Source organism: Hyla sarda, chromosome 6 (genome assembly GCF_029499605.1).
Source record: "Hyla sarda isolate aHylSar1 chromosome 6, aHylSar1.hap1, whole genome shotgun sequence".
In the NCBI taxonomy this organism is placed as follows: Eukaryota; Metazoa; Chordata; class Amphibia; order Anura; family Hylidae; genus Hyla; species Hyla sarda.
The window spans coordinates 219668192-219680775 of record NC_079194.1 but is presented as its reverse complement, the minus strand read 5'-3'; the positions used below and the strand labels follow the sequence as shown (position 1 = coordinate 219680775).

The 12584-nt window shown below is 40.3% G+C and overlaps 1 protein-coding gene across 1 annotated transcript in view; it reads left to right on the top strand.

Annotated features, from left to right (window-relative positions):
- Positions 1 to 12584, top strand: part of MYBPC3 (myosin binding protein C3) — a 182153-nt gene that overhangs the window by 111220 nt on the left and 58349 nt on the right. The window contains exons 15-18 of the mRNA XM_056528158.1: positions 1523 to 1628; positions 5778 to 5944; positions 8112 to 8277; positions 9061 to 9167. Coding sequence (XP_056384133.1) covers positions 1523 to 1628; positions 5778 to 5944; positions 8112 to 8277; positions 9061 to 9167 — 546 coding nt within the window. The remainder of the gene's footprint in view (positions 1 to 1522; positions 1629 to 5777; positions 5945 to 8111; positions 8278 to 9060; positions 9168 to 12584) is intronic.

Sequence of the window (12584 nt, the reverse complement as noted above, 5' to 3'; positions counted from 1 at the left end):
GACTTGTTCCAGCCTTCTGGGGACAGAGGACTGAATTTAGAAGACTACTTCCTCAGCCTCTTCCAGCTGTTTCTACACATAAATGAGTCTAAGGAGGTCATGTGACCAAAGTTCCATGAATTCCTACAGACACAATCCACCACTGGCAGCAAAGAGCAAAATGTTAACCCTTGCACTTTTAAATATTCTAGCACAAAATGACAAGCCATACATGTTTAACTCATGAAACTCAGATATAAGTTTAGACACTTGCAACTTCTCAACCACACAACAATGATCAGTACCCCAGAGGTGGTATTGGAATACTACAGTACCATGTCTGTCAACAGGTTCTATGTGGTATTATTATGGCTCATCCTCATTCACTAGAACAGTGAATACACAATATGACACACAAGTAGACAGGCATAGCACTGTGTTTCTAGAAGAAACTAGCCATGTTTTTCTAATCTGTTCAACTGTTTTAGGACACTATCTTGTTATTCTTTATTTTATTGCCAGCTTCTTATTTCCATCTATGAAGTGGGTGGATAGAGAACAATGTATTCATATAGGATGCTGTCTCATCAGTACATCCCCTGACCATCATGTTATCCAAAGTGGAACGACACTGCAGAGAGTATGACCACCCACAGCTTCCAACAAAAAGCTGATCACTGGGACTTTCAGTTGCAGATATCCACTATAGGAGACGCTATTCAGTGCCAAGGGTATTGGGGATGAAAGACAATCTTTTATCAAATGAAACCCACCCAGGCATCAAATGACTGCTACTCGTCCAGCTTCTAAAACCACTGCTGGTTGTTATAGCAGCTGGTAAATGGTTGAGCCAAGTCCACCAGGGCACCAGGCCCATGGAGAACAGTGAGATGCATACCAAATTACTCAATACAGAACAAAACCTTGCTGATATTTTCCAGTTAGTAACAAGAGATATTTTCACCTACATTATTAAGCTATAGGTAAAAACAGAACAAAAAAATAATAATAATAAAGATACATAAAGAAAGCGCTAGATTTCACCTTTGCTAACTATAGTGAAAACTAGTTGGCATCAAGTTCGTGAATGACACTTGAATGTGTCACTTCCCACATTACAACTTATTACTTTGTGGGTTCCCAACTTGCACGTCATGTCGCTAGATGTGTTACGTGCCGCACCATCCCCCCACCCTTCTTAATATTCAGCCATTTATGTTCTAAATGTATCTAGCGCATTAAAACACCTAATTAAATTCATGTAACAGTCTAAACCACTGAAGCTAGTTATATCATGGGACAAGGGTTCTCTCAGTATTGGACCACTGAAATACATTTTTATAAAAAATAAAATTATTATTTTTATAGTGAACAGTCGTGCATGCTTCAATGTAGTTACATGAGTGAGCAAGTCACTGCCCCCCACAAAACCAACACATTCATCTTCTGGGGCTGTGATTCTACCACTTTCAATCAACATGATAAAAATGGAACTGGTTAAACCTCTCCATGCTCTAAATAATAATCTGTATTTCTCTTACAGAACCACCAGTTCTGATCCTCCGTCCTTTAGAAGACCAAGTGGTTATGGTAGGAGAAAGAGTGGAGTTTGAATGTGAAGTATCAGAGGAAGGTGCACAAGTGAAATGGTAAATGGCACTATACTAAACCTATATAGCATAATAAGCATATAGATAGAGGACCATTTTTGTTAGTCTGTATGTTCTCAAGATGAATCACTAAGCTTTTCCAAATCACACAACAGCAAACTTGCATTGATACCTTGCCACCATCATCAACTATTGGGAAAGACGCTCGAATGATGACAGTGGAGGAGTAGAGTAAGATGAACTTGAAAGAGAAAGTGACTCCACTCCAAACATTACATTAATGATGATACGCTGCATGTAATTAAGCAGGGCCATGCTAATGAAATGAAGGGCGATAGGAACAGGGTTACCCAGCAGCACAGAGTACTTTAGCAGATGGGTAGGCTGTTGATGTTTTAGGAGGCAGTGACCTATCCATGTTTTGTTAAGTTGAAGGAAAAGTACTAACAAATAATATATGCCACCATGCTTAAAGGAGATATCCAGAGCTGAAAAACGTATCCCCTATCCTAAGGATAAGTTTCAGATCGCTGGGGCCCTCCGCTATCTCCTGTACGGGGCCCCGGCAGCCTGTGGGAAGGGGGTGTGTTGACCACTGCACGAAGCTGCGGCTGACACGCCCCCTCAATACAACTCTAAGGCAGAGCTGAACACTGCCTTCGGCAATCTCTGGCTCTGCCATAGCGATGTATTGAGGGGGCGTGTCGGCCGCCCCTTTGTGCGGTGGTCGACACCCGCTATCTGGCCAGTGAGCAGGGGCCCTGTACAGGAGATTGCGGGGGGCCCCAGCGGTCGGACCCCCGTGATCTGAAACTTATCCCCTATCCTTAGAATAGGGGATAAATTCTTCAGTTTTGTACTACCCCTTTAAGTATACAGTGCTGTGGAATCTGTGTGCGCTAATTAAATAAAGACTTATAATAAATAATAATAATACATCTCTTAAAGGAATATCATGAGAAGTTAAAGTTCCTATATATACACAGTGGATGCCCTTGTTTGGAGAAGGTATGGCCGCCCTACTTTAAGACGTAGTTTGAAATGATGTCAGCAGCTGGTTAGGTCTCACGTGGACTCCAGTCTCTTGACTCACTGCCACTTTGCAATATGAGCCTCGGCACCCTGTACGTGTTTACACCCTGTCTTTTAATTATGAGCTTGGACGGCATCACTGTTTGCTTTCACTCTAAGAAGTAGTCCTCACATTCCAGGGAATGAGCCTTACACATCTCCCAGGAAGTGTTGGCATTTTAACAAACCTTCTAGACTGGTCCAGCAACCCTTATATCTATAACAGAGTATATGTTTCAGCATTTAAAATAGCCCCCATCTGTAGTGGCCTATCTGCTCTTACAGTGAACACGTAAGGCTCAGGATGCCAGCTCAACTATGTCATTTTACAGCTGCCAAAGTGTGTCTATTAGACTTGGAGAAATACAAGGAAATACTTTATCAGCAAACCTCCTCTGAAAGGCACCTTGCCTAGACCTCTGTGAGCTGCAGACAGCTCCTCAGTCTGTGTCACTGACCATGAAATCAGATACTTCTTCCACTTTGAACTGTCTTCTTGGAATGTCGAAACCCTATTCTGTATTCTACAGTGTCAGCAATTCTAAATAATAAAAGCCTATATGAGTGAAGAAACACACATCAAGAAGCAAGTTGTATGCATCACCATTTATACCATATGTCAAGAAGCAAAGTCTGGCACTTTTCCAGGATGTCTTTCAGTTAAAGCGACACTTTTCAAGTCAATTCTGCTATGAAAAATAACTTTTTGTTAAAAGGGTTGCCAGAAAATAAAATAAGCTTAGGTCAAATTGTACTGCTGCTGACATCCCAAACTATTTGCTGTAATCTGCAGAGGAACATGGCAGTCAGTGTTCAGTTTCCCTACAGCAGCGCCACCACAGGGGAAATGAAGTATTACAAGGGTAGCACAGTGGCTCAGTGGTTAGCACTGTTGGCTTGCAGCACTGGGGGCCTAAGTTCAAATCCCACCAAGGATGACATCTGCAATGAGTTTGTATGTTCTCACCATAACATACTGATCAATGACTTCAGAATTTGAGCCCAAATGGGGACAGGGTCCAATTTAAGTGCACAGTGCTGTTAAATCTGTGTGCGCTATATAGACAATTATTATTACATGGTACACACGGAAATCAGTTGAATACACAGAAAGTTTAGGTTGAGTGAATTATGTTCTTTCCATTCTGGGTAAATATCAGAGGATCCAAATGAAATACTCCTTTCTATCAACCCAGAATGCCTGTACAAGATATCAGTGGATGGAACACAACAGCTTTTCTAAGCCAGAGAACCTTATCTACTGTATACAGTATAGTCAAAAATATAGCAGTTCTGTATTATACTATATATTTACCAATCTTCCTCGCTATGGAACAACACAAATAATGTAAATGTATATAATCATTTTATAGACACTTTTATTTAGTGGTTGGTACTGGCCTTCTTATATTGTAGTTCATGGTTATACAGGATTTGCGAAAGACCAGAGGTGGGATTATGGGCCTCAGGGAAAGCCTGTAAGAGCCCCCTACCTACTCTGTATTATTTATAGTACTGGTGGCCGAGTCTTTTGGCCCCCTTAAGCACCTGGGTCTGGGTGTGAATGCTACCTCTACCCTCCCTCTGTGTAAGACAAATGCACAATGCATGGAAACTATTCTGCAGTTCTATCTGGGATATACAGTTTACTGTGTATTATTAATAGACGTAGCAATTATATTGCTCCTAGATGCCAGCTAAATTAGTCAATGCAAAATATATTGCCTGAGATCCTGCAAAATGTCAGAAAGCCCTAAATCTATCTTCTTTAGTCAGTTGTGTGTAGTTTTCTCCTTTGACAACAGCGCCACCTATCTGAATGTAATTCTATTGCAGATACAGAATTTTACTTGTTTTCTCAATGCAGTTATTTTTTATTAATACAGTATTTTATTCATTGGTGTAAAAGGATTTTTGCTCCTATTTTTTTTAAGAATTAAGAGTTGGTTCCCAGCTTTGGCTAATGGAAGGGATCCCAAGAATGGCCATCCATGTACACTAAAAGACGATGATAGATAGATAGATAGATTAGATAGATAGATATGAGATAGATGGATAGATAGATATAGATAGATTAAATAGATTAGATATAGATAGATTAAATAGATTAGATAGATAGATTAGATAGATATAGATAGATTAGTTAGATAGATATAGATAGATTAGATAAAATAGATTAGATAGATAAGAAAGATAAGATAGATAGATAGATAGGATAGATATCCAAATGAAAAAAGGCGACCGCAGCACACTGGAATATCAAACGTGCAGGTACTGTTCTCTATTCCATGTACACAAAGTGCGACGTTTCGGTGTTCTCACAACACCATTCTCAAGCCAACTGATAGTGACCAATACAAAATATTTATAGGAAGTGCAATATACAGTATCAAATCAAAACATATTACAATCAAGTATAAAAACATTACATAACCATAATAAAGTGCATGTGCATATATATATATATATATTTGTACATGCACTTTATTATGGTTATGTAATGTTTTTATACTTGATTGCAATATGTTTTGATTTGATACGGTATATTGCACTTCCTATAAATATTTTGTATTGGTCACTATCAGTTGGCTTGAGAATGGGGTTGTGAGAACACCGAAACGTCACACTTTGTGTACATGGAATAGAGTACAGTACCTGCACGTTTGATACTCCAGTGTGCTGCGGTCGCCTTTTTTCATTTGGATATGCTGTTGCCCATAGACCTACCTGCACCTTCTGCTGTTTTCCTGGATGTGCTGTCACCTCTTTGAATTAGATAGATAGATTAGATAGCTACTGTAGATATATAGATTAGATAGATAGATAGATTAGATAGCTACTGTAGATATATAGATTAGATAGATAGATAGATAGATAGATAGATTAGATAGCTACTGTAGATATATAGATTAGATAGATAGATAGATAGATAGTGGTGCAGAAGTTCTAGCACCTACAACCTAATGGAGTCCATATGCCTCACTGCCCTCAGTATTATAAATAGTACATGGCTTGTTGTCGCCCTATTTCAGATTTTAATTGGGGGCCCAGAAGTTTACAGCTCTGAGCTCCATGGTGTCCCATTAATGTAACACATTGTTTTATGGCTTCCTACAGGGAGAAGGATGGAGTGGAGCTGACCAGAGAGGAGACCTTTAAATATCGCTTTAAGAAAGATGGGAAGAAACATTTCCTCATTATTAACGAGTCAACCTTGGAAGATAGTGGCAACTATATTGTAAAGACCAATGGAGGAGACTCCCTTGCTGAGCTGATGGTTCAAGGTATAGAATTTTCTGAAGCCACAGGTTACCATGGTACAAGCTAAAGAACAAAGCACAGAGCTAATAGTTCAAGCAGCATTATACAGCATATACTACCTGACACCTTAGACCACACTAAATGACCATTGTCTTCTATAGAATAATGAAATGTGATGGGAAGACAATGGATCCTCCAATGTAAATGTAAACATAGCCTTACAAAATATAATGTTGATGTTAAACACGGGAGATGTTAATGTGTGTTCCAGCCTTCAGCCCTTTAAGGGGCATTTTAATCTTGTATAGTGGTTCTTGAAAGCTTGTGAACCCTTCTGAATTTTTTACATTAATTGCCTAAATGTGACCTACAATAGATCAGATTAAAAGTAGGGAAAGAAAAGCAAATCAAACAGATGTGTAAAAGAAATATAAGAGTTGGAGCCAGATCTATCAAACTGTGAGAGAAAAAATGGTGGGATTTTTCCATAACAACCAATCACAGCTCAGCTTTCACTTTACCAGAGCCTATTAATATAGGAAAACTGAGCTGTGATTGGATGTGATTTCTCTCACACAGTTTGATAAATCTGGGCCTTGGTAATTCATTCATTCGGGAAAGGATCCAATATCACATATCTGTGAGGGGCAAAAGTATGTGAACCTTTAAGATTAGCAGAACATTTAAAGGGGATGTAGTCATTGCTGTGCAAGGGGATCATTCCAGACACCGAAAACAAAGGTTCACATGACTTCAATGGGTAGGAAAATACGCAGCAGCAAATACGCAGCGAAATATGGCATGTGTGTCGCTACCCTAAAGATATTTATGAATACTGCCTTTAGAGATGAGCGAACTTACAGTAAATTCAATTCGTCACGAACTTCTCGGCTCGGCAGTTGATGACTTTTCCTGCATAAATTAGTTCAGCATTCAGGTGCTCCCGTGGGCTGGAAAAGGTGGATACAGTCCTAGGAGACTCTTTCCTAGGACTGTATCCACCTTTTCCAGCCCACCGGAGCACCTGAAAGCTGAACTAATTTATGCAGGAAAAGTCAGCAACCGCCGAGCTGAGAAGTTTGTGACGAATCGAATTTACTGTAAGTTCGCTCATCTCTAACTGCCTTCATGCGACCGTGATCCAAACACTGGAACTGAAGCTTTTCATCTAATTATACACTTAACCAATATTTTCTGTGACGTATTTAACTACAAGTACAATACAGTGGTCCCTCAAGTTACAATATTAATTGGTTCCAGGACGACCATTGTATGTTGAAACCATTGTATGTTGAGACCATAACTCTATGGAAACCTGGTAATTGGTTCTGAAGCCACCAAAATGTCATCCAAAAATAGGAAAAAGTGAGGATTAAAGAAAAATAAGTAGATACTACAGATAAAGTAAGTCCTTACATATAAAAGTAAGAAATAGCTTCTGGAAGCTGTAAATGTCAGTGTTTCCCAACCAGGGTGCCTCCAGCTGTTGCAAAACTACAACTCCCAGCATGCCGGGACAGCCGTTGGCTGTCCGGGCATGCTGGGAGTTGTAGTTTTGCAACAGCTGGAGGCACCCTGGTTGGGAAACAATGGTTTATGTAGAGAACAGGAGCTTCTTCAGGGTCCTATACAGTACACACAGTGTCCCAAATGGAGCCGCCCTTACTTGGTGTCCAAAGGAGCAGCTAACCCTGGCACAGGTAAGGAGTAGTACAGAACATGTAGTTCCTCCCTGTACTGTAGGGGCCGCTACCAGACACCAGTCAGTGCATGCACTTCAGTGATGGAGGTGATTTACCAGTAAAATGCCCATTCTGATTGGTCAGTTCCTCTAGTTGTGACACGTTTCACAGATCTGGACTGTCTGTAACATTGTATGTTGAGTTTGGTTTCAAGTTACAATGGTCCAGAAAAGACCATTGTATGTTGAAACTATTGTATGTTGAGGCTATTGTAAGTTGAGGGATCACTGTACCTACAAGGTAAAAACAACAACATCCAGAGGTCCCATGGACCCAGTGCACAATAATGAAGGGGAAAAGCAAAAAAAAAAAAAAAAGGGGGAAAAATACAATGGATGTCCGAGTATAACATATACTGGAACCCAGGGTAGAGGCAGACATCCATCCAACAGCAGGTGAGATATAACTAAAATTATACTGTGTATAACATGTCACTTTGCTTCTCCAGAAAAGCAGCTAGAAATCCTGCAGGGTGTAGCTGATCTAACAGTGAAGTCCAAGGAACAGGCTGTATTCAAGTGTGAGGTGTCAGATGAGACTGTCACAGGAATATGGGTGAAGAACGGAAAAGAGGTTATTCCTAACAATAGGATCAAAATCACCCACATTGGAAGGTCAGTCCCAACTAAACTGTTAAAGTGTACCTGAGGTTTGCAAAAACTTTTTATATGATGTAGATGATAATATTATATGTATATTTCTAATAGACATTGGTTAAAGGGTACCTCTCATCAAATAAACTTTTGATCTATTTTAGATTAATGAATGTTGAATAACTTTCCAATAGCATGTTAATGAAAAATATGCTTCTTTCTATTGTATTTTTCCCGATCAGTCCTGTCAGCAAGCATTTCTGACTCATGCTGGAGTCCTAAACACTCAGAGCTGCCAGCCTGCTTTGTTCACAGCCAAACAGGCTGTGAACAAAGCAGGCTGGCAGCTCTGAGTGTTCTCCTTTGTGAACAAAGCAGACTGGCAGCTCGCAGTGTTTAGGACTCCAGCATGAGTCTGAAATGCTTGCTGCCAGGACTGGTAGGGAGACCCCTAGTGGTCATTTCTTCAAAGTGGAAAATTAAATAGAAAGAAGCATATTTTTTTAATAACATGCAATTGTGAAGTTATTCTGCATACATTAATCTATAATATATCAAAAGGTTTTTTGATGAGAGGTACCCTTTAAAATGTGTATATTTTGGGTGAAAAAATGCTGTCTTCCTGCAGCTATTGTCTGTGTGTCTCGGCTGGGACAATATACAGGAAGTGAGGGCGGGACAAGCAGGGCTCTGTGACATGTCACTCCAAGCAGGCTGATTGAGAAACCAGGAGACTGCACAGAGCCCTGCTTGTCCTGCAGGAGGGCCATAGAGTTACTTTAACATGACTTTCCATTTCTACAGAGTTCACAAGCTGACCATTGATGATGTGGTAGCATCAGATGAAGGAGACTATTCCTTCATTCCCAATGGATTTGCCTTCAACCTTTCTGCAAAACTGCACTTTATGGGTGAGTTAACTTTAATACTGGTAAAATAGTCTGTGCACATTCATTTTATATTATGTTTTTACATGGGTTAGGCCCCATTCACACACTCTTCTGTTGCACCAGTTTTAAGACATCTTACATAAGTATATGAATTTAGAATAGTAACATAGTAACATAGTTCATAAGGTTGAAAAAAAGACCATTGAGTTCAACCTACATCCCTAATGAGTCCCTACTTAGTTGATCCAGAGGGAGGCAAAAAACCCTCATACTAGAGGTAAAAATTCCTTCCCGACTCCAAATATGGCATCAGAATAACTCCCTGGATCAATGTTCTGTCCCTATAAATCTAGTATCCATAAATTATAATTTGCATGAAATGGCAGCTGTTTAACATAGTTCATAAGGTTGAAAAAAGACCAGAGTCCATCAAGTTCAATCTATAACCCTGATGAGTCCCTACTGAGTTGATCACGAGGCAAAAAACACTCCAGAGGAAGGCAAAAAATACTTGAGGTAAAAATTCCTTCCCGACTCCAAATATGAGAATATCAGAATAGATCCCTGGATCAACGTTCTGTCCCTATAAATCTAGAATCCATAACCTGTAATGTTATTATTCTTCAAAAATTCATCCAGACCCCTTTTAAATTCTTTTACCGAGTTCACCATGACCCCCTCCTCAGGCAGAGAATTCCACAATCTCACTGCTCTTACAGTAAAGAACCCCCCGTCTGTGCTGGTGTAGAAACCTTCTTTCCTCTAAACGAAAAGGATGCCCCCTTGTTATAGATACAGTCCTGGGTACAAATAGATTATGGAAGAGATCTCTGTACTGATATATTTATACATAGTTATTAGGTCTCCCCTAAGCCTTCTTTTTCTAAACTAAATAACTCTAATTCTGATAATCTTTCTGGGTACTGTATTCCTCCCATTCCTCTGATTACCCTGGTTGCCCGTCTTTGAACCCTCTCCAGCTTCACTATATGTTTCTTGTACACTGGTGCCCAGTACTGTACACAGTATTCTATGTGTGGTCTGACTAGTGATTTGTACAGCGGTAGAATTATTTCCTTGTCGTGGGCATCTATGCCCCTGTTATAGAACCCCATGATTTTATTTGCCTTGGCAGCAGCTGCCTGACACTGGTCCCTACAGCTAAGTTTACTGTTAACTGAGATCTCCCAAGTCCTTTTCCACGTCAGTTGTTCCAAGTGTTCTCCCATTTATTCCATAATCCCAGCCCGGATTTTTCCTCCCCATGTGCGTTACCTTACATTTATCAGTGTTGAACCTCATCTGCCACTTCTCAGCCCAAGCCTCCAACCTATCCAGATCCATTTGTAATAGTGCACTGTCCTCTATAGTGTTTACCGCTTTACAGAGTTTAGTATCATCTGCAAAGATTGCTACTTTACTATTCAACCCCTCTTCAAGGTCATAAATAAATATATTAAATAGAACAGGACCCAAGACTGCCCCCTGTGGTACCCCACTAGTAACAGTCACCCAATCAGAATAAGTACCATTAATAACCACCCTCTGTTTCCTATCATTGAGCCAGTTACTTACCCACTTGAACACATTCTCCCCCAGCCCAATCCTTCTAATTTTATGCACCAATCTTTTATTTGGCACCGTATCAAATGCTTTGGAAAAATCCAGATATACAACATCGAGCGATGGCGCTCACCTCCTGGAGCTCACCTCCTCATAAAAGCTGATCAGATTAGTTTGACAGGACCGATCCCTCATAAAGCCCTGCTGATATGGAGTCATACATTTATTTTTATCACGATACTCCAAAATAGCATCTCTTAGAAAACCCTCAAACAATTTACATACAACGGAGGTTAAACTAACAGGCCTATAATTCCCGGGTCACCTTTTGACCCCTTTTAAAATATTGGCACCACATTTGCCATACGCCAGTCCTGGGGAACAGTCCCTGTTACTATAGAGTCCCTGAATATTAAAGGGGTCTGTCTATTACATTACTTAATTCCTTTAGAACACGGGGGGGGGGGGGGTTGAATGCCATCTGGACCTGGCGATTTTTTTATTTTGATCTTTTGCAGGCGGCACTGTACTTCTTCCTGGGTTAGACAGGTGACCTGTACTGGGGAGTTTACCTTATCTCACTGTATTTCACCTGGAATTTCATTTTCCTCAGTGAATACAGTGTGGAGAAGAATTTGTTTAATATATTTGCTTTTTCCTGATCTCCGTTTATAATTTCTTCCTCATCATTTTTTAAAGGGCCAACACTTTCATTTTTAACCTTTTTGCTATTTATATAGTCAAAAAACCTTTTGGGGTTAGTTTTACTCTCTTTGGCAAAACTAACTGTCTCTATTTTTCCTGCTTTTATCTGTTTTTTTTTTACATATTTTACCTTTATTTCTATAGCTTTTTAATGCTTCTTCACTGCCGTCCTGTTTTAGTAGTTTAAATGCTTTATTTTTGTAATTTATTGCCCCTTAACATTTTCTTTTATTCCTGATCCTTTTATTCCCATAAAGTATATACATCTCGCAGTGAGAATTTAAGAGATATTTAGTGTCAGTATTCTTGTTTTTGAGGACATTATCCCAATTTATATTGTTAAAGGGGTTGTGCGCTGCCCTGACTTTCGGAGCTCCGCTCACAGTGTCCAGAAATTCATTACTCAGAACGCTGTGTGCGGGCTTCCGTGTTCGCGGCCGCCGAGCGTGACGTCACGCCCGGCCCCTCGTAACGTCTCGCCCGCCCCCTCGTGACGTCTCGCCCGCCCCCTCAACGAAAGTCTATGGAAAGGGGGCGCGACCGCTGTCACGGAGTAATGAACTTCCAGACGCTGTGAGCGGAGCCCCGAACTGCAGGGCAGCGCACAACCCCTTTAAGGGCTTCTTTCAATTTATATTGTTAAGGTTTTCTTTTACTTTTCTTCAGCCCTAGAAGCAGCCCTAAATTGTAGTACTTTATCCAAGGCAAATGTACTTTTGGGCAGCCCCCCTGGTATATGGCACCTGTGGCATATGCCCATTGTCCACCATAGCAATATTTCAGTTAAAGGGGTATTTCGGTGGAAAACAATTTTTTTTTTTTATCAGCTGGTGTCAGAAAGTTAAACAGATTTGTAAATTACTTCTATGAAAAAATCGTAATCCTTCCAGCACTTATCAGCTGCTGTATGTTCCACAGGAAGTTGTATAGATCTTTTCTGTCTGACCACAATGCTCTCTGCAGACACCTCTTTCTGTGTCAGGAACTGTCCAGAGCAAGAGCAAATCCCCATAGCGAACCTCTTCTGCTCTGGTCAGTTCCTGACATGGGCAGATGTGTCAGCAGAGAGCACTGTGGTCAGACTGAAAAGAACTTCACAACTTCCTCTAGCATACAGCAGCTGATAAGTACTGGAAGGATTAACAGTTTTAAATAGAAGTAATTTACAAA